General features: G+C 42.3%; 1 protein-coding gene across 2 annotated transcripts in view; it reads right to left on the bottom strand.

Annotated features, from left to right (window-relative positions):
• Positions 1–7,093, bottom strand: part of LMBRD1 (LMBR1 domain containing 1) — a 135,875-nt gene extending 128,782 nt beyond the window's left edge. The window contains exon 1 of one of the 2 annotated variants that reach the window (XM_055534761.1): positions 6,919–7,087. In XM_055534761.1, coding sequence (XP_055390736.1) covers positions 6,919–6,990 — 72 coding nt within the window. In that variant the 5' untranslated portion in view covers positions 6,991–7,087. Of the gene's footprint in view, positions 1–6,918 lie in introns of both variants that reach the window. The other variant, XM_055534762.1, reaches the window with a different exon arrangement.
• Between the last annotated feature and the right edge of the window lie 16,311 nt (positions 7,094–23,404).

The raw sequence follows: 23,404 nt of genomic DNA on the forward strand, positions 1-23,404 counted from the left end.
GCTTGACCTTGGACAGATCTCAATAATTAAAAATCTAGAGGGAACAAAATGATGCAGAAACAAACAACTCTATCAAGCAAGAGAAGTAACTACAGCAAAGATAGTACATCAGTTGTAAACACTTCCAGGTCTGTTTTAAAGATTGTGCTGAAGTGTTCAACTACAAGATCAACTGGAACCTAAGGGATGACGCTGATCTTTTCTGACCCTCCTTGGATTCTGTCTACCACCCAAGCCCCTTCATGAATATGTATGACCCTTAGCTTTAAACTTCCCAATCTTGCTGATGAGGACTGGCTTAGCAAAGACCCCCAGTGTTCTCCCTTCTCCTGATCTTTGGTTTGGTTGTGTCTGCTGGCTCAACACTCATCAATAGGCAAACAAACCTAGTTTTTCATGTAACATTATTTCCCTTTTGGGTATCATACTTCAGGAGCCAGAAATGAACTAAGAACACCACCTAACTAGTTATAGTTCCTAAATTCTCCTGACACAATCAACAGAAAAGAACAGTTCCATCACTGCAGAAAAACCTCCTTTGCCCCTCCATAATTAACCCCTCTCTCCACTTCCCTGGTGGCTCAGTTGGTAAAGAATCTGCCTGCAATACAGAAGATCTGGGTTCGATCCCTGGGTTGGGAAGATCCCCTGAAGGAGGTCATGGCAACCCATTCCAGTATTCTTGCTTGGAGAACCCCCTTGGACAGAGGAGCCTGGTGGGCTATAGTCCATGGGGTCACAAAGAGTCAGACACGATGGAGTGACTAAGCGCACCACTCCTTAGCCCTTGAGAACCACTATCTATCATCTATGCCCACAGATTCTGCTTCTACTAGAATGTCAGTGTACTTACATAGTATGTCTTTTGAGTCTGGCTTCTTTTACTTAACTTAATGAATTTGAAATCCATCCAAATTGTTGCATGTAATTTCTTTACATTACTAACGTTTCAGCTGGTGTCAGAATTGCAGGAAAAAATAAAGTGAAAAGAAAAATGTGCATTCAGAACATGGATGTTGCAGAGAAAGAAATAGAAGGAAATGTAGGGAGGGAAGGAGGAAAAAAGGTCGGAAAAAGACCTTTATTCAAATTCTTAACAATTTACTAATTTCATTTTGTTTTAGAAAATATTCTTTTATAAAATGTTACTTATATTAGTATTTCATGGGTTTGTTTCTAAATTGACAAATATAGCTTTCCCCAAATTATTCTGGAAGTCACTGGAAGATGAGCCTTTCTATCCTTAGCAGCAGCTAAAACAAAAAACAGAATAAACTTTTTGCTGGACTTGAAGAAGATCTGCACTTATACAAAGTTTGAAGCAGCAGGTATTACTGCAGAGGAAGGAGCTTGCCAATAACAGGCAGTCGAGCAGGAAAAGGGAAACCTGGGCAAACAGTTCAGCCCGAGGATCCCAAACTTTTAGGGGTTTGGGGAAACTTTATTAAAACAGACCCCAAAGAGCTTTTTGTTTTCAGGTTAAATCTATCAATAGTTACTACATTATAAAATAAACCAACTATCCTCATCTGTAACATAAGAATATTTCTTTCATAGCAGGTTATAGGAACTGAATGTAAAGAGTTTAGCACAGTGCCTGGGCTAGTAATTGCTCAACAAAGAGCAGCAATTATTATTAAATGTCATATGAAATAACATTTTAGAGAATTTCATGAAAGAAACTAATATATAATTCTGCTAACAGTCATAAGGAAAGATTTAGAGCAGTCCCCAACCCCTCCCAAGTGATTCTGACTTAACTGGTTTGGGCATTTGGGCTTTTAATACTCCCCAGGTGTCTGTAATGAGCAGTCAAGGTGGAGAAGTACCTGGGCACAGGCAGGAGTGAGAATCAAGGAACACATGCCGCTTGAGATCTTGTCAAACTGCAGATTCTGATTCTGCAGGGCCGGGGCCCCATATTTGTATTTCTAACAAGTTCCCAGACGATCCCCTCACTTGGAGTAACAAAAGTAAACTTGCTTTACAGAAACGGAGACTCAACCTTATACAGTGATGGGAAATGCAATTTGAGAGATGGTGTAAGCCAAATTATTGACAATCCTGTGGGGGTGGGGACTAGGGTAAAGGGCTCAGATTTGATATAGTAAATGTGCACAGTTAAATTATAGGCTTGGAGCAGCCAAGTCCAACCTTTCCTTATGTGACAGAAGAAAATGAAGCCCATCCTGTTTGCCCAAGATTACAAAAGCTGTCAATTTCAGTGTTTTGAATCTTTAACAGGTGATTAGCAGCAGTTCTCAAAATGTTAAGTCCCCAGACCCCCGGCAGTCCCACAACTCTTTCTGGGGATCTGCAAATTGAAAACTGTTCTCACAATACTACTACATTGATATTTGCACTCGTGGTGCATAAGTTACGGTGGGAAAAGTCGCTCCGTCCTGTCAGACTCTTTGCCACCCCATGGACTATATATAGTCCATGGAATTCTCCAGGCCAGAATACTGGACTGGGCAGCCTTTCCCTTCTTCAGGGCATCTTCCCAACAGGGATGGAACCCAGGTCTCCCACATTGCAGGTGGATTCATTACCAGCTGAGCCACCAGGGAAACCCAACTGCTGGCCAATTAAGCACAAATCAAAACAATGGAACCAAACAGGCCAGGAGTGACTATTTTTTTAACTACCACACACTCACAGAAGGAAAAAAAGACTATTTAACTTAAAACTACAATCGACAAAGCAGTAAATGTCAACTTCATTAAACTTTAACCCGTGACTTTTTTAATAATCCATGGAAGAAAATGTGAATGTGCTCAAGTAGAGATGGCTGTCTCCAGGAAAAGTATCCTATGTTAAGAGCTGAAAGCCAAAGGAGGCACAATTTCCAAGAAACAACATTTTCACTTGAAAGCGCAAATGACTATGTATCCAAGACCGTGAGCTTGGCAATTTCTCAATACTTATTTCTGAGACATTTCTTCTGACAAGATCAGTGGTGATATTGACGGATGTGATATTTGATTTATGTAATGAAATATATCCGTATTTTGAAGATCTGCTTAGCTCGGTGAACCAGTTATTTTCTAAATGACCAAATGCATCATGTTATAAAACCACCTATAGGGGAAAGAACAGAAGTTCATTGATAGGGTTTCAAATCCCATATTTCATCCTAAGAAGCTTCTACTTACTGAGTTTTGATGTAATATTATAAAGAACAATGTCACTATGACCTAAAAGATACTCTGCTTCCAACTACATATCACTAAAATCTCATGGTAACCTCTCTAAAGGTTGGATGCAGAAGCAGACATGAGAATCCAGTTCTCATCTAATAATCCACAAATTACAGAGATTTGCAGAAAATTAAACAATGGCCCTCATTACTAATTTAGTCCTATTCTAACATCTAATTTCAAACCATTAATTCTATTTTCATTTTATTTTGTTCCTGCTGTAATATCACCAACTTAAATGCTTTCCCTTCCTTTTCTATCCAAAGTTTGCCTCTATTCCACTTTCTCCCAAAATTGTTCTTTATTGTCTCAAGTCCTATTTAATTTATAAAATCATACTTTGGTTTTCAGTACTTAATAGACCTGTTTCAAGAATTCTTATTTTCCCACCTATCTTCAGGCCCTCTTAAAGGTCACATTTTGTCTTATTTGCATCCTCCTACAATTTATAGCATAACTGTTGTATCTGAAATGTTTATTTGTTGATAATTGCCAAGTTATTATCCCTGAACTTTGATACAGGTTATGTGCTCCTTTGTTTTCCTCTAAACTGTCAGGAAGAAAGAAATTTACTTTTCCTTCTTCTTTTGCCTGGTCTAACAATTAAATTGACATGAGCTAAATCAACAGGAGAAGATCAAATATTTAATAACATGTATCCTGTACTCCAGTACTCTTGCCTGGAAAATCCCATGGACGGAGGGGCCTGGTAGGCTGCAGTCCATGGGGTCGCTAGGAGTCGGACACGACTGAGGGACTTCACTTTCACTTTTCACTTTCATGCAATGGAGAAGGAAATGCCAACCCACTCCAGTGTTCTTGCCTGGAGAATCCCAGGGACAGGGGACCTGGTGGGCTGCTGTCTATGGGGCTGCACAAAGTCGGACACGACTGAAGCGACTTAGCACCAGCAGCAGCATACTGTACAGGCCAGGCTTCAGCAATACGTGAACCGTGAACTTCCAGATGTTCAAGCTGGTTTTAGGAAAGGCAGAGGAACCAGAGATCAAATTGCCAATATCCGCTGGATCATCGAAAAAGCAAGAGAGTTCCAGAAAAACACTGACTTCTGCTTTATTAACTATGCCAAAGCCTTTGACTGTGTGGATCATAATAAACTGGAAATTCTTCAAGAGATGGAATTCCAGACCACCTGACCTGCCTCTTGAGAAACCTGTATGCGGGTCAGGAAGCAACAATTAGAACTGGACATGGAACAACAGACTGGTTCCAAGTAAGAAAAGGAGTACGTCAAGGCTGTATATTGTCACCCTGTTTATTTAACTTATATGCAGAGTACATTATGAGAAACTCTGGGCTGGAAGAAGCACAAGCTGGAATCAAGATTACCAGGAGAAATATCAATAACCGCAGATATGCAGATGACACCACCCTTATGGCAGAAAGTGAAGAGGAACTAAAAAGCCTCTTGATGAAAGTGGAAGAGGAGAGTGAAAAAGTTGGCTTAAAGCTAAACATTCTTAAAACTAAGATCATGGCATCTGGTCCCATCACTTCATGGGCAATAGATGGGGAAACAGTGGAAACAGTGGCTGACTATTTTTGGGGGCTCGAAAATCACTACAGATAATGACTGCAGCCATGAAATTAAAAGACGCTTACTCCTGGGAAGGAAAGTTATGACCAACCTAGATAGCATATTCAAAAGCAGAGACATTACTTTGCCAACAAAGGTCCATCTAGTCAAGGCTATAGTTTTTCCAGTGGTCATATATGGATGTGAGAGTTGGACTGTGAAGAAAGCTGAGTGCCGAAGAATTGATGCTTTTGAAGTGTGGTATTGGACAAGACTCTTGAGAGTCCCTTGGACTGCAAGGAGATCCAACCAGTCCATCCTAAAGGAAACCAGTCCTGGGTGTTCATTGGAAGGACTGATTCTGAGGCTGAAACTCCAATACTTTGGCCACCTCATGCGAAGAGTTGACTCACTGGAAAAGACTCTGATGCTAGGAGGGATTGGGGGCAGGAGGAGAAGGAGACAACAGAGTTTGAGATGGCTGGATGGCATCACCGACTCAATGCACATGAATTTGGTTGAACTCCGGCAGTTGGTGATGGACAGGGAGGCCTGGCGTGCTGCGATGCATGGGGTCGCAAAGAGTCGGACACAACTGAGCGACTGAACTGAACTGATAACTGTAAAGGGGAGATACCCAAGAAAACTTAACAAAATGGCCAAAGCCCTCACTTTAAATACCACCTTCAGCTATAGACAGAGGATGCTGCAAGTGATGGCTTGGGACCTGAACTGGAAGGACAGCACTTCACATGCAAGTAGAAAGCTAAAGTTTAGTAAAACAAACTTTTTACTTTTGCTGGGCCAGGCAGGGACAAAGGACACAGAGGGACTCTCTGCGCTCTAGGCCCACCAAACCCAGCCCACATTCTTTACAGGTATCTCTGGTGATAAATCTTATATTGGAGACAGGGGCCTGATCCAAATTCTTCCAGCGGCTAAGGCAGATTTTTCTAAAAAGAAGTATTTCCTGAGTCTTCCATTTCTTACAAATAACCAGTCTAAACTAATCCCCATGCCAGCGAGACATTTTGGGGTGCCAAATTTTGTTCCCCTACAAAGTCAAGTGAATACAATAGTCCGGAAAAGCCCAAGTACAGGCTTTGGAAACCAAAGCCAACTTTCAGGTCTTTCCCTTTCTCCAAGCAGAAAAAAGCATGTTCCAAGGTAAAGGCATTATTACTTTCTGGGCAGGTGGTAAAGGCTACAAAAGAAGCCTTTTCAAGTTTTCACACACTGCAGGAAGGAGGTAGTTTCTGTTGCAACATCTACAAGAAAAAACATACTATACAGATTGCAGACACGGTAACAGAACCTAGAAAGTAAAATGAGGCAAATTCTGATTTCAACAAGTAAAGTGGATTTTTCTCTTTTCTTTTTGGTTTGATTTTGTTGTTTTCCTACTGCCAAGTGGCATTAATACTTCGGGACACTGAAGAAACAACAGGTTGGGCTGAAGACTACCAGAGTAAGTGAGACCGGGGAGGGGAACGAAGAGAAATAAACTGAACTCCCAATTAAAAGAGTTTTAACATGGGTCACGGAAATAAAAGCTAGGCCACCTGGCCCACGTTTGGCTGCCTGGATAAGCAGGAGTCAGGCGGCTGCGATGGAGGCACCCTGAGGTCAGACAGGTGGGCACACAGACCCTGACCCTGGAAGTAAACAGGGCCCCAACTCAGCGGCACAGGTGTCTCAGCCATCAAAGACCAGGAAGGAAGGCAAAAGCCGGCGTCAGAACGCACGTCACCAAGGCAGTATCGTACAATGGGGGAGAGAAGGCTGCGGACCCCACGGCCCTAAAGGCAGGGACACGGTGGAGCCGCTCCAAGCGCAGAGCCGGCTCGCGGGCCGACGACGCGGCGCCCGCGGGACGCGCGCAGACGGGAGCTGCCTGCCTCCGGGGCCTGTCCTCTCGGCGCCCCGCTCCCCCGTGCGCAGGGGCCTCTGTTCGGGCCCAGGTCTGGGGCACTGGCTGCGCCACGGGGACCACCCCGCGCCCGCAGTCGGCGGCCGGCGCGCCCCTCCCGCGGCCCGCCCCCACCCGGCGCCTCCGCGGCGGCCGCCGGAGCTGGAGGGGCGGGACGAGGAAGTCGGGGCCCCGGCGGCCAGCGGCGGGGCCGCCCCCGTCCCCCGGCCAGACCCGGCCAGACCCCGGGTCATGCCAAGCGCCTCCCCTACCAGGAGGAGGAGGCCGAAGATGCACCAGCCGATCACCAGCTCGGCGGACGCCGCGCCCGCCGCCACCGCCATCTTCGCTTCCGGCCGGGACAGCCCCGGTGAAGGGGGGACAAGAGAGGGGAGGGAGGGAGGAACCGGCGCAGTACGCGGCGCGCGCGCACCCTAAAGGTTAAAGGGGCGGAGGGGCGGAGCGCTGGTTACCTAGGAGACCCGCTGGGAGCGGCCCCTGGCGACAGCGGCCGGGGGCGGGGCGCGTCCGGGCGCCGTGACGTCACGCAAGGCCGGCAGCGGGGCGGTGCTGGGTTCTGAAGAGCGCAGTCTCCCGGCGACGTCACGTAACTGGCTGCTGACCGGAAATGCCCAGGCACCCATGGGCTAAGCAGCAGGTGTGTCAACAGAGGCAAGTCGCCTCAGGGGCTTGCGCTGCCATCGTAAGGGAAGAAGCTCCCTAGTCTCCTTTGAGCCACCAGGGAAGTCCCTTCCTTGGCCAAAGAGCCGCTCAATTAGCAGAAGGCCTCCCCAGGTTGTAGGAATGGCAGACTTTCCCAGCTGCCCAAATGACTTTCTGATTTGCTGGCACCTGGGCCCAGCCTGAGTAGCTGCTGAGGTGGACGCTGCCTTATGATGGGATGTTATGGTCTTTGTATGGTGGCTTAGACGGTAAAGAATCGGTCTGCAATTTGGGAGACCTGGGTTCCATCCCTGGGTTGGGAAGATCCCCTGGAGGAGGGCATAGCAACACGCTCCAGTGTTCTTACCTGGAGAGTCCAATTCACAGAGAAACCTGGCAGGCTATACAGTCCATGGGGTCGCAAAGAGTCGGATGACTGAGTGACTAAGCACACTTAAATCTCTACATGCCTGTGAATTTCCGTGATAACTTCATACCCTAATGGCACTTGACTTTCTGAACATATTATATGAAATCACAGCTTCTAGTGATGCTTGTCGGAGAAAGCAATGGCACCCCACTCCAGTACTTTTGCCTGGAAAATCCCATGGACGGAGGAGCCTGGTAGGCTGCAGTCCATGGGGTCTTTAAGAGTCCGACACGACTGAGCGACTTCACTTTCACTCTTCACTTTCATACATTGGAGAAGGAAATGGCAACCCACTCCAGTGTTCTTGCTATGAGAATCCCAGGGACCGGGGAGCCTGGTGGGCTGCCATCTATGGGGTCGGACAGAGTCGGACGCGACTCAAGCGACTTAGCAGCAGTGATGCTTGTAAGTGAATGAGATAATCCACACAGACCCAAAGTGAAGCACAGGGAATGGTCCTGAGATGGCCTGCCTGGGTCCATTGGAGTGTAGGTACATTGTTAACCAGTGAAATGAGCAAAACATACTTGTAATTTAACCACAACTCTATGTATGAATCTCACATCTCTTTACAATGTATTATGTGGTGATGTTATCCCCTACCCAAGATCTGTTTTGGGCTGGAATCCTGCTGAATGGAAGGAGTGCAGTGTCTCCCCTCCTGGATGATATGAGGGAAGAAGAAAACAGAGAAGATAGTTTTACTGCAACACGTAACATCAAAGGTGGCTTCCTGCTCTCTGAACTTGCCCATGTTTGAATGTGACTCTCCTGCGGGCCATTCACTTTTCCAGAGACCGCCCTCGTGGTTTCCTAAAAGTGAATTGTAGAGACATCTCTACTCTAGGAGGCCACTTGGAAATCCCCGCACCAGCTGCAGGAAACACTATGGTCACTTAAAATCTGCCTCTCCCTGCTAAGCTCGCCTATTACTCTACTAAAGGCCCACTAGCTTGGAGGAGAGACTTAAGACAATGCCAGGCCAGATCTCGTCAAGAAATTAGAGATACCAAGGGAATATTTCATGCAAAGATGGGCACAATAAAGGACAGAAATAGTATGGACCTAACAGAAGCAGGAGCCTGGTAGGCTGCAGTGCATGGGGTCGCTAAGAGTCAAACACGACTGAGCGACTTCACTTTCACTTTTCACTTTCATGCATTGGAGAAGGAAATGGCAACCCACTCCAGTGTTCTTGCCTGGAGAATCCCAGGGACAGGGGAGCCTGGTGGGCTGCCATCTATGGGGTCGCACAGAGTCGGACATGACTGAAGTGACTTAGCAGCAGCAGCAATGAAGCAGAAGATATTAAGAAGAGGTGGCAAAAATACACAGAAGAACTATACAAAAAAAGGTCTTGATGACCCAGATAACCACGATGGTGTGATCACTCACCTAGAACCAGACATCCTGGAATGTGAAGTCAAGTGAACCTTAGGAAATATCATTACAAACAAAGCTATTGGAAGTGATGGAATTCCAGTTGAGCTCTTTCAAATCATAAAAGATGATGCTATAAAGTGCTGCATTCAATATGCTAGCAAATATGGAAAACTTAGCAGTGGCCACAGAACTGAAAAAGCTCAGTTTTCATTCCAATCCCAAAGAAAGACCAAAGAATGTTCAAACTACCACATAATTGCGCTCATTTCACACACTAGTAAAATAATGCTCAAAATTTTCCAAGCCAGGTATCAACAGTATGTGAACTGTGAACTTCCAGATGTTCAAGCTGGATTTAGAAAAGGCAGAGATTTCAGAGATCAAATTGCCAACATCCGTTGCATCATCAAAAAAGAAGAGTGTTTCAGAAAAACATCTACTTCTGCTTTATTGACTATGCCAAAGCCTTTGTTTGGCTATGTGGATCATAATAAACTGTAGAAAATTCTTCAAGAGGTGAGAATACCAGACCACCTTACCTGCCTCCTGAGAAATCTGTATGCCAGTCAAGAAGCTATGGTTAGAACTGGACATGGAACAACAGACTGGTTCCAAATTGGGAAAGGAGTACATCAAGGCTATATATTGTCACCCTGCTATTTAACTTATATGTGGAGTACATCATGAGAAATGCATTTAAAAATGAGTTTTTTATGGAAGTTCCATACTGTTCTCCACAGTGGCTGTGCAATTTACGTTCCCACCAACAGTCTAGGAAGGTTCCCTTCTCTCCACACCCTCTCCAACATTTAAAGTTTGTGAATTTTTTGATGATAGCTATTCTGACTGGTGTGAAGTGATAGCTCATTGTAGTTTTGATTTGCTACAATTATTTTTCTAATAATTAGTGATGTTGATCATCTTTTCATGTGTTCATTTCAGCATTATTTAAAATAGCCAAGGCATACCTAAATGTCCATTGACAGAGAAATGGATAAAGAAGATGTAGTACATATATACAATGGAATATTACTCAGCCATTAAAAACAATGAAACAATGCCAGTTGCAGCAACATGGATGGACCTTGTCATACTGAATGAAGTAAGGCAGAGAAAGAAAAATATCATTCTGGTATCACTTACATGTGGAATCTTACATGTGACAAATTGAGAGAGTATCATTGACATATATACACTGTGTGTTCAGTCGTGTCCAACTCTTTTACCATGCATAAAATAGACAGCTGGTGGGAAGCTGCTGTGTAGCACAGGGAGTTCAGCTCAATGATCTATGATGACCTAGAGAGCTGGAATGGAAGGATGGGACATGGGATGGAGTTTCAAGAGGGAGATGTATGATATGTGTAGCTGATTCCTAGGCGGTGCTAGTGGTAAAGAACCTGCCTTGCCAATGCAGGAAGCATAAGAGATGAGAGTTCTGTCACTGGGTCAGGAAGATCCCCTGGAGGAGGGCCTGGCAACCCACTCCAGTTTTCTTGCCTGGAGAATCCCATGGACAGAGGAGCCTGGTGGACTCTATTCCATGGGGTCACAAAGAGTTGGACACGACTGAAGCATCTGAGCTCTGAACACTTTAAGTTAATGGTTGCTCAAGAAAGTAGGTTTGCTTAGCAACAAAATCATGCAACAAAAACCTGAGATAAGCCCCAAAACAAACAAACAAACAAAAAAATCAGTGGTAACATGAAACCTATATCTTGCTCAGTGAGTTAATGATCAGTAACTTAATGATCCTTAGGACATGCTGCCTGCACACATTAAAAAAAATGTAGTTTGTGGACCTACCTTGACCATGTAGGGGCAAGAAAATTCCCCTGCCCAACTTGGAGGAGGAGCTGATGATGGAAGCATGACATCTACTGAAGAGAGACCAAAATATTCTTCTCCCCTCCCTACTTTTCCTTTGGTTGTAACACTGTAGGCCAGTAAGTTTTGGGGGCATGGCATTTCTCACCCATCTGTGTGTAAGCCTCACAAGCATCCTGTTGAATCATTTCTTATCTATCAGTTTGCCTCTTACTGAATTCTTTTCTGCACTGAGACATAAAGCATTGTGGTACCAGAGCTCTTTTGGAGCCCTTGACACTACACCAAATGGTTTCACCACAGAGCCCACATCCCCTCTACACATGACTTGCACCAATAGCCTTTGAGAACTCAAGCCATTCCCAGTGTAGCTGCATTGTCCTAGTTCTACTACTAAAACAATCAGCCCTTCCTGGATATCCTGGAGGGAGTCAGCATACACTTGAGAGTCCACTGAAGTTTCCCTGTGCCTGAGTTGGGTACCAGTTCGCTTTTAGATGGAAGGACCATACTTCAGATTTTCCAAGTAGGTTTGCTGAGGCCTCCCCTACAAGGCTAGGGACTAGATGGCAACATCTCACTCTTAACATTTCATGCACACACACACACCATTTCTTGGTGTTAGAGGTGGGAACTCATAGCACCAATTCTCACAGAAGAATTCTCTTCAATTTCTCTTCTCCTACTCCAGTCTATTTGTCAATATTTTATTTGGCTGAAAGGCCCAAGAATTTAGAATAAATTCTTCTTACATCCCTTTTTAATTCTACATGTAAAGGAGAATTTATGGTTGGGAGGGAATCAAAGAATTGAAGATCATAATCTCCCCAACACTTTATGTGAAATTGTTGATTTTTTTCAATTCTAGAATGAATCTTTTTTAATAGCTGATGTACCTTAAGATTGAATGAAGCTCATTTAATGAACTGGGTTCACTCTTTTGCTGACTCTGAACGTCTAGGTATTGGAGTTGTATTGGGAAGTTGTTTGATTTTCAAATTAGAAAAGCCTTATGGACTTGTGATGCTGATGAGAGAGTGATTCGGTACAAGGATAGTAGTGGTTTGAATCAGGAAGATTGGGAGAGAGGAAAAAGAGAAGGTGACACACGAGCAGGTAGAAATATGCACATCAACCCATCTCTACATTCATCCACCTGGTGGGGATGTACTATTAATTCATACGACTAGACCATTAAGGACTGAAAACAGTCTCCTGAATGATGTTCTTAAATCTAGGAAGCCTTTCATTACAAACCAGAGTTCTTTAAAAATAATTATCATCTTTATTGATTACTGAAAATTACAGAAGGAATAGGGCTTCCCAGGTAGCACTAGTGATAAAGAACCCGCCTGCAGATGTAGGAGATGTAAGAGACTTAGGTTGGATCCCTGGGTCGGGAAGACCCTCTGGAAAAGGGCACAACAACCCACTCCAGTATTCTTGCCTGGAGAATCCCTTGGACAGAGGAGCCTGGCAGGCTACAGTCCACAGGGTCGCAAAGAGCTGGACACAACTGAAGCGACTTAGCATGCAGGCACATAGAAGGAGTACATGCTCATTAATAAATTTCTACACATGAATAACTTAGAAACTAAAAAATCTCCTCATAAATGAATGCAATCTTCACCACCCCAAGATTCTTGTCTTTAAGAGTTTAAAGGCTTTTTGTGTGCTCATTGTAATATATTCCATGAGGATGTAAAAACCCAATAGACAGTCCTTTACTGAGGCTATAGAATGAATATTTGATGTGTGTTCCCCATTCCATATATTAAATTATAAAGCCCAAGGTGATGGCATTTGGAAGTAGGGCTTGTGAGAGGTGCTCCGGTGATAAGGGCTGAGACCTCAAGATGGTTAATGCCTGATGCCAGAGAGCTCTTAATCCCTGTCTGCTGCATGCAGTTCAATGAGAACATATTCATGAGTGTCTACTCAGACATTGGGTCTGTCAGCTCTTTGATCTTGGACTTTCCAGCCTCTGGTACTGTGAGAAAAAAATTCTGCTGTCTCTAAACCACCTGTTGTATGGTATTTTTGTTAAAGCAGGCCAAACAGACTAAGACACCTGGAGTTACCATAGAAGCCCTTGACTTACCTGCAAGTCGTGAGAAGGAACCAGGATTTCAGTGGACTCTGTTCCATTTTGAGGTCAACAAAATGGCCATGTACAGACCACGCCCAGGGGGTCTAATAAGAGGAGTTGTTGCAGAAAGCTGTAGGCCTATCCAAACCTGGATCTTCTTGACTAAATGAAGAGAGGCAGAGGCCTTTGGAGGAAAGCAGTTTGTGTAAGGGAGCAACTCGCTTCCCTTCATTCCTCTGTCTCTCAGCTTTTGAGTAGTCTTACCCTAAAGCCAATGAGAAGAGGTTACACAAGGGAGTCACCCATCAGGTTGAAGGGTGTGACCTAAACTTGGGGAAAGGCCCAGCACGGCTGCAGGTGTGGGGGTGGCTGATTCACAGAGTGCCTGGTGCTGAGCTGGCATAAAGGCTCGCTAAGGACTATCTCAGTGCAGAAAGGGCATGGTTTAGCACCTCCCCACCGCCCCCCACCCCACACTAGTTCATTAAACTCACCCTGCAGGTTTTATTGGATGCCCTTGAGATCTACCCTTTCCATGTGCTTATTCCTGTGAAAGGCTGAAGAGAGATGCAATAACCTCCCTTGGAGGAAGCCTTCCAGAGGATTCCCTTGGCTGGACCAAGAACATGTGGACAGTGGGAATTTGGGGTGTGATCCAAGTGAGAAACCAGACTGGCAGTGATGACCTATAGAAAGGTTATCTTGACAGCAAAACCAAACAAAGACAGAAGGAAAGAAGAAAAGTACAGTGAATATAGATACCAAAACTCTCAGCAAAAGAGTTCAAGAAGCAAAGACTATCACTCCTCTCTGCCAATCCCAAGAGCACTCAAGAGGCTCCCCTCCAGGAGCTGGCAGTGGTGGGGGAGGGGAGGTTTCTGAAACGGGGGACATGAGAATGGTTTCTCATTCATTCCCCTTATGAAGTCCTTTCAGAAAACCAAAGGTAGGATTAGGGTCAGGTGACAAGTACTGTGAACAACAAGGTCCTACTGTACAGCACAGGAAATGATAGTCAATGTTGTATAGTAAACCATAACAAAAGAATCTGAATATAAATATATATATATATATGTACATACAAATGAGTCACTTTGCTGTACACCAGAAACTAAGCATTGTCAATCAACTATATTAAAATTAGAAAAAATTTTAATGGTAAAAACAAAACAAAAACAAGCCCTTCCAAATAAGGCACTTTATGCATGCTCAGTTGCTCAGTCGTGTCCTACTCTTTGTGACCCTTTGAACTGTAGCCCACCAGGCTGCTCTGTCCATGGAATTTTCCAGACAAGACTACTGGAGTGGGTTGCCATTTTCTTCCCCAGGGGATCCCCTCAGGGATTGAACCTACATCTCTGTGTCTTCTGCATTGGCAGGCGGATTCTTTACCAGTAGAATCACCTGGGAAACCCATATTTCAATTAAAAAAAAATTAATGGTAAAAACAAAACAAAAACAAGTACTGTGATGTCAAATTTACAAAAATAGTCTTACATAGGAACTAGTGGAAAGGAAAAAGAAAATTGAAAGTTTTGATTAAAAGGAAAGAACAAGCTAGAAGAAAATTTTATGTCAATGATACGTAACAAAAGAAGTAGGATATAGAGGTTTAAGTGGGCCTAGAACTGGAGAGCAGAAGGTGGATGAGTCAGAAACACGTGAAGGTCAGGGCCATGGAGGGGTCAGCCATCTAAAAGAGCCCCATAGCAATAACTTCTGAAATGAGGCCCAGAAAACGGTCAGTCGACCTGCAAAATGGTAGGTTGCTATGGCTTACACCCTGAAATTACATTTAGATAATAGCAAAATCTAATTATTGATCCAGATTAACTATGTATTATACCACTGGATTTTAACATGTTATGTTTCAGAAATAGCTGACTTTTATACATCACTTAATTTTTTTTTTTTACCTTGACAGAAATTTGAAATATCAGATTGCCCTTCCAAATAAGGCCCTTTCTATGTGTTCAGTTGTGTCCAACTCTGTGTGACCCTTTGGACTGTAGCCCGCCAGGCTGCTTTGTCCATGGAATTTTCCAGGCAAGAAAACCAGAGTGGATTAACCATTTCCTACTACAGGGGCTCTTCCCAACCCAGGGATCAAACCTGTGTCTCTTGCATCTCCTGTATTGGCAGTCAGATTCATTACCACTGGGGCCACTTGGGAAGCCCCAAAATAAGACACTTGAAAAGCTTCAAAATTTGTCTTTCTGTCATTTTGTTTGTGCTTCCCTCACCAACTGATAATCCTCCTTCAGATTTACAAATGCTTCTTTATCAATTTTAATACCTTCAGTCAGGTTACAGTTAAGACTTGCTGGCCTCAGATCCTAGGGTCTGTCCTGCTGCATTATGTGTTGATTTAGAATTTCTGTCTGTTTTGCTCTGTGCCCTGCTTACACTTAATCTTCTGTCCAAAGGATGTAACAATGATCCGTGGTGAACATTACCGTGTGCCTGAGGAAGTTTGAGCAAGTCTTTTCTTCTGAAATCTACATCATCACCCCGCCCCCCACACACGCACCAATCCGTCCACTGTCAACCAACTTAATGGGTCTTCACAACCCTAAGAAGTTCTTCTTCTCTTTGTGGAAGAGCTTACAATGTGTTTATAAGGTAATTGGCACATATGGTTGGGAGCCCATTTGGTTCTGCTAGCACGTTTGCTCATTTGTATGTAACTCAGTGGAGAGGCCAGAAGTTTTTACACAAGAGCCAATCCATGAAAAACTAAATGTCTGAGCACTCCATTTTTTCATTGAAAATCAAAATAGCTTTTATCTGAGTCCCAAAATAGAAGTTATATTAAAAAATGTAGTTCACCTATTTTGTTGTGTAGAAAACTGACAATAAAATGACACTGAAATATTAATATCTGAGTGCAGACACAGAAGCAACTTTCCAATTTCTCATCCTAAAATTAAACTGCACGCAGTATCATCATGTGAATTGTAAAATTTGCATTTCCATATTCTTGCAATTATAAACTCTTAATGGATACTGTTTATATAATTCTCCTAATGGAACAAATTTCCCACATGAGCTAGTGACACAAGTTAGTTTTCTTCTTAAGCTTTTTCTTCTGGCTATGCAAGAAATGATTTATTCATAGTCTAGACATGTTAAATTATCATTTAAAACCTTCAAGTGTTTTTCATTGCGTCAGTTCCTAAATCTGGTGTTTATGTACTTCAAGGTATAAAAAATAAATGTGATTATACAACTTAAACATAAAGTAATGTCAAAATCACTTTATGAGTAGAAATTACAATAGAAACTGATTTTTAAATGTATGATATTTAAAAATGATCCAGAACACTCTCAATAACTTTAACAAAGGAAGCATTTTTTTTTTCATTTGTAACATATGTATTTCTCTTTTTGCTAACAATAAGGCTCCTTTCCTGACTCCAATAGCTATTCTTTTTCATCATTGGAGTACGTTTGCTTCATTTCTGGGCAGAGGTTCTCAGATTATATTTGAAACCAATGTATAACTGTTAGTGTTTAATTCCCATATATTAATGATTTATTGTTTATAAGATTTTGCAAGGCCAATTGGTCCTTGTAGTGTAGCCCATTATGGGGCTAAAGTAGCCTAGATGTACTATAGACCTAGATCATAAAGTAGATCTAGATCTAACCATACCTGAAGTCTGCATGTGTGCTCAGTTGCTTCAGTTGTGTCCAACTCTTTGCGACTTTATGGACTGTAGCCCACTAGACTCCTCTATTCATGGGATTCTCCAGGCAAGAATACTGGAGTGGGTTGCAATGCCCTCCTCCAGGGGATCTTTCTGACAGGGACTGAACCCACACCTCCTGCATTTCAGGCAAATTCTTTACGGCTGAGCCATCTAGGAAGGTCACATGAAATATAATGTGAAACAATTTAAAATTGATCTTTAAGTTTTTAAACAATTAATAGACTAAAGAGATTTATCTTTATATTTTCATTTGTTTCCAGATATATATTATATCTTTTCTATTGTCTTTTTAATGATATAGAGAGTTTCAACCATTATCATAAAATTCTTTTAAAAATATTGTGATTAAAATTAAGAAAGGGGAACAAGATGGTAGAGGAACAGGTGGAAGTGAAGTACATCTTTCTCCACAGATACATCAGGAATACACCTTCAGACATAGAAGTAGGAGTCCCTGGAGACACAGAGTGGACAGGAGTATCTGACCACCAGAAAAAGAATTTACAGAAACAGGCAAAACTTGGTAGGACAAAGGAACTGGGGGGGGTGGGGGCAGGGCAGAAGTGTTAGTAGGAGTGGACCTGAGCTCGCTGGGTGGGGGAACTGAAGCAGGGGTCTGATTGCCACATTGGGACAATTGTCTGGGTCAGAGGAGAAACATTTGAGGCTGAAAGTGAAGCAGCTGACCTTTGACAGCCTAAATGGAATGAAAATCAGACAGTCCTTGCTGCAGCCATACATACCCTAGACAGGGATGCAGGTCTCCTAGAAGACACAGCAGCTGGGAGCTAGAGTGTAGGGTTTGTGGAGCAATCCCAGGATGAGGGCTGCTGTTGACAGAGCCTGAGGGCAGAGAGATGGACCAAGGGGACAGGAGGAGGAGATTGTGGTGGGAAATGCCTGTGGAAAATGCCAGGCAGCCATGGAAGCAAGGCGATACTGCTGAGTCATGTGCAGGGGGTGGAGCCATCACCATAGCCTCTCTTTCCCCACAAGCCAGCATTGGCAGCTGAACAATAGACAGGCTGGCCCATCGAAGCACCTGATGCTCAGAATAGCAGAGTAGGACCCCACCCAGGGTGCCCCTATGAATACCTGGCACACTGAAAACCAAAGTAGGACCCCAGCCAGAGGAGTACCTTTATGTGCCTGATATGCCCAAAAAACAGAGAAGGACCCCGGCCAAGGGAGCCCTCTTGAATGCCTGACCAGGTGGAATAACAGAGAAAGACAAGCCAAAGAGGCCTTTGATCACCAGCTGCCAGAGGCTCAAAAAAAGACTCTGATAGGGCCATAAGTCCTGTGGCAGAGGCAGTCCATGTCCCTGTGACCCAAGCAGCTGTACCACCTTCACTCTCAACCCTCACTGGGGCAGAGCTGCCACTGGCAATAAAAAGGTCTTGTATCTATGCATGCGGGATGGCTTATTTGCAACCCTGTGGACTGTGGCCTGTCAGGCTTCTCTGTTAGTGGGGTTTTCCAGGCAAGAATACTGGAGTGGACTGCCATACCCTTCTAGAGCACCATATTTCCTGCTGCCCTAGCTGCCAACCCCCCTGAGTACCTGGTGCTTCCAGGGCCCCTGCAACCCAAGCAGCTGTACCACCTCTACACATGGCCTTCACTGGGGCAGACTCAAGTCCTCCAGGGCAGACTCAGGAGCAAACCCCAGTGGATGACCCACATGCAGAGGTGGAGCTAAAACCACAATTGAAACCCAGGGGGCTGTGTGGCTAAGGAAAAAGACCCAAAACCTTCCCACCAGTCATACAAGCTGCAGCTTAAATCCACATAATCAACTAGTCAGACTCTATGTCTATGGAATATATAAAAGGTCATTGAGAGCTCCCACAAAAGAAAACGCACTAGTTCTGACAGCTGTGGACAATGGAGGCAAAAACATACAGGAATAGGACCATATTAGAATCTGAGCTGCCCCCACAGCAGATCCAGAGACCGCACAGGGTTGGAGGGCATTCTAAGGAGGAGAGGTGGACTGTGATTACCTGTGAGGGAAAGGATACTAACAGCAGAGTCTCAAGAAAAAACATTTATTACTCTTATGTTTTGACTTGTTCTGCAGTTTCTTTTGGATATTTTTCTTTTTCCTTTTTCTCCTTTTTCTCTCCCCTCTGTTGCAGTAATCTATTTTATTAGCACTATGAAATCTATTTAAACTTTTGAGTTCTCAAACACACATTTTATGGCTATTATAAACCTCTGCCTCTATATTGGCCTTTTGCAGGTCTGTAGAGTTTTCTTTGGAGAAGGAAATGGCAACCCACTCCAGTGTTCTTGCCTGAAGAATCCCAGGGATGGGGGAGCCTGATGGGCTGCCGTCTATGGGGTCACACAGAGTCGGACACGACTGAAGCGACTTAGCAGCAGCAGCAGAGTTTTCCTTTGTTTCTCCCCTCTTCTTTAATTTTAGTTTTTAAATTTTTTAAACTTACTATTACTTTTACTACACTTATTCTTTTGTTTCCTTTCCTACTTTTCTTCCCCCCTTGCAGTTAAATCTCTATTATATATAAATTTTCATCTACCTCTATTTAACTTTGCAATTTCATTCTTTCTTTTCTTTCTTTCCTTCATTTTTCTCACAATATTTGTTAGTTTTGCTTTCCTTGCTTTATTCCCCAGTTGGCACCTTGCTTTAGTTTTGTTTTCCATTTTGTGCTTTTGTTAGTTTTGTTCTTAACTGGTGGATATCATTTTTGGTTTCCTTTGTTTGCTGGGTCAATCTATTGTACTTTATTTTTGTTGGACTATTTTGATTATGCTTATGGGTGTACATGTGTATATTCCATTATTTTAATTATTATTTGCCTGATTTTGTCTGCCATTTGTCTTGGCTTTGTCTTTGATTTCTCATTTTTGTGTATTTGTTTTAATCCCATTTAATGCCATAACAAACCACCTGTGGAATCTCTTTCCTAGCCAGAGAGAGCAAGCCCTTAGCCTTTGAAGTATGAGTGCTGACTCCAAGACCCTAGACTATCAGAGAACTCCTAACCCTTGGGAGTATCCAAATAGTGAGAACTCCCACAAAGGCAACCATTAGAACTCAAGACACAATATCACCCAGCCACCAGTAGCACCCTGTGCAGGATACCTCATCCAAACAACAAAAAGACAAAAGTACAAACTCAGTCATCAGCAAACAGGATTACCACCTCACTCAGCCTTGCCCATCAGAGGAAAAAAAAAACAAAACAAAACACCTCAACTCCTCCCACTAGAGCACAAGCACAAATCTCACCCTACACGAAGATTACACAAAGCACTAGACCAAAATTACAAGGGCAGAAACCAAAAGGAACAGGGGTCCCAGAAGAAGAAGAGAAAAAGAAAGGGTATGAGAAAATTTTTGAAGAGATTATAGTTGAAAATTTCCACAAGATGGAAAAGGAAATGATCAATTAAGTCCAAGAGGCACAAAGAGTTCCATACAGGATAAACCCAAGGAAAAACACACCAAGACACAGACTAATCAAACTAACAAAGATTAAACACAAAGACTATTAAAAGCAGCAAGGGAAAAGAAACAAGTAACATACAAGGGAAACCCCATACATTTAATGGCTGATCTTTTAGCAGAAACTCTGTAGGCCAGAAGGGAATGGCAAGATATATTTAAAGTACTGAAAAGGGAAAATCTACAACCAAGATTACATTACACAGCAAGGATCTCATTCAAAATTGATGGAAAGATCAAAAGCTTTACAGACAAGCAAAAGTTAAGAGAATTCAGTACCACCAAACCAGCTTTACAACAAATGTTAAAGTGAATTATACAGTCAGGAAATACAACAGAAGAAAAAGACCTACAAAAATAAACCCAAACAATTAAGAAAATGGAAATAGGAATATATATATATATCTCAATAATTACCTTAAATGTAAATGGATTAATTACTCCAACCAAAAGACACAGACTGGGTGAATGGATACAAAAACAAGACCCATATGTATGCTGTCTACAAGAAACCCACTTTGGATGTAAAGACACACATAGACTGAAAGTGAGAGGGTGGAAAAATATATTACATGCAAATGGAAAGCAAAAGAAAGCTGGAGTATCAATCCTTTATCAGACAAAATGGACCTTAAAATAAAGAACATTACAAGAGATAAGGAAAGACACTACATGATGATCAAGGGATCAATCCAAGAGGAAGAACAATTGTAAATATCTATGTACCCAACATGGGAGCACCTCAGTACATAAGACAGACACTAACAGACATAAAAGGAGAGATTGACAGTAACACAATAATAGTAGGAGATATAATAATAGTAGGAGTTAAACACCCCACTCACACCAATGGACAGATCATCAAAACATAAAATTCATAAGGAAGCACGAGTCTTAAATGATACATTAAATGAGATGGATCTCATTGATATCTTCAAGACATTCCATGAAATGCAGAAGAATACAGCTTCTTCTCAAGTGCACATACAACATTCTCCAGGAGAGGCCACAGGTTGGGTCACAAATCAAACCTAAGTAAATTTAAGAAAATCAAAATTATATCAAGCATCTTTTCTGACCACAATGCTATGAGACTACATATCAATTACAAGAAAAAAAAATGTGAAGAACACAAACACATGGAGATTAAACAATACATTTCTAAATAATCAACAGGTTACTGAAGAAATAAAAAAATTCCTAGAAACAAATGACAATGAAAATACAACAATTCAAAACCTATGGAATGCAGCAAAAGCAGTTCTAAGAGAAACAGAAATGTAAGAGGGTAGTTTATAGCAATACAATCCTACCTCAAGAAACAAGAAGAACATCAAATTGACAATGTAAATTTACACCTAAAACAAATGGAAAAAGAAGAACAAAAAAAAAACACCCTAAAATTAGGAGAAGGAAACAAATCATATACATCAGAGCAGAAATAAATGAAAAAGAAATGAAAGAAATAATAGTAAAGATAAATAAAACTAAAAGCTGGTTCTTTGAGAAGATAAACAAAATTGACAAGCCTTTAGCCAGACTCATCAAATTAAAAAAGGGGAGGAGGGATCAAGTCAACAAAATTAGAAATGAAAAAAATCCTCAACAAAATTCTAATAACAGAATTCAACAACACATTAAAAAGTTCATACACAGTGATCAACTTGGTTTATTCCAGGGATGCAAGCATTCTTCAATATATGCAAACCAATCAATGTGATACACAAGATTAACAAATTGAATGACAAAGCCATATGATAATCTCAATAGATGAGGAAAAAGTCTTTGACAAAATTCAGCACTCACTGATGATCAAAACTCTTCAAAAAATGGGCATAGAAAGAACCTAATTCAACATTTAAAAGGCCATATATAATAAGAACAAAACAAACATTATTCTCAGTGGTAAAAACTGAAAGCATTCCCCCTAAGATCAGGAACAAGACAAGGGTGTCCACTCTCACTTCTATTATTCAACATAGTTTTGGAAGTACTAGCTATGGCAGTTGGAGAAGGCAATGGCAACCCACTCCAGTACTCTTGCCTGGAAGGTCCCAAGGGTGGAGGAGCATGGTGGGCTGCAGTCCACGGGGTCGCAGAGTCAGACACAACTGAGCAACTTCACTTTCACTTTTCGCTTTTCACTTTCATGCATTGGAGAAGGAAATGGCAACCCACTCCAGTGTTCTTGCCTGGAGAATCTTAGGGACGGGGGAACCTGGTGGGCTGCCATCTATGGGGTCGCACAGAGTCGGACACAACTGAAGTAACTTAGCAGCAGCAGCAGCAGCTATGGCAATTAGAGAAGAAAAAGATATAAAAGGAATTCAGATGGGAAAAGAAGATGTAAAGCTCTCAATGTCTGCAGATGACATGTTATCACACATAGAAAACCCTAAAGATACTTTGAGAAGACTACTAGTGCTAATAAGTGAATTTAGCAAAGTCACAGGATGTAAAATTAATACACAGAAATCACTTGCATTCCTATATAATAACAATGAAAAATCAGAAAGAGGAATTAAGGAATCAATCCAATTCACCATTGCAATAAAAAGAATAAAATATCTAGGAATAAACCTACCTAAGGAGACAAAAAAGAACTGTATACAGAAAATTATAAGACACTGATGAAAGAAATCAAAGGTGACTTAAACAGATGGAGAAATATTCCATGTTCCTGGGTAGGAAGAATCAATATTGTGAAAATGACTGTACTACCAAATGAAATCTACAGATTCAATCCAATATCTTTCAAATTACCAACGGCATTTTTCACAGAATTAGAACAACAAATTTCACAATTTATATGGAAACAAAAAGACCCTGAATAGCCAAAGCAGTCTTGAGAAAGAAGAATGGAGCTGGAGGAATGAACCTTCTTGACTTCAGATTATACTACAAAGCTACAGTCCTCAAAACAGTATGGAGCAGACACATAAACAGAAATATAGACTAATGGAACAAGACAGACAACCTAGAGATAAATCCACACACCTATGAGTACCTTATTTTTGACAAAGGAGGCAAGAACATACAAGGGGGCAAAGAAATCCTCTTTGATAAGTGGTGCTGGGAAAACTGGACAGTTACATGTAAAAGAATGAAATTAAAACACTTCCTAACAAAGATAAACTCCAAATGGATTAACGACCTAAATATAAGTCCAGAAACT

This window comes from Bubalus kerabau, chromosome 9 (genome assembly GCF_029407905.1).
Source record: "Bubalus kerabau isolate K-KA32 ecotype Philippines breed swamp buffalo chromosome 9, PCC_UOA_SB_1v2, whole genome shotgun sequence".
Lineage (NCBI taxonomy): Eukaryota > Metazoa > Chordata > Mammalia > Artiodactyla > Bovidae > Bubalus > Bubalus kerabau.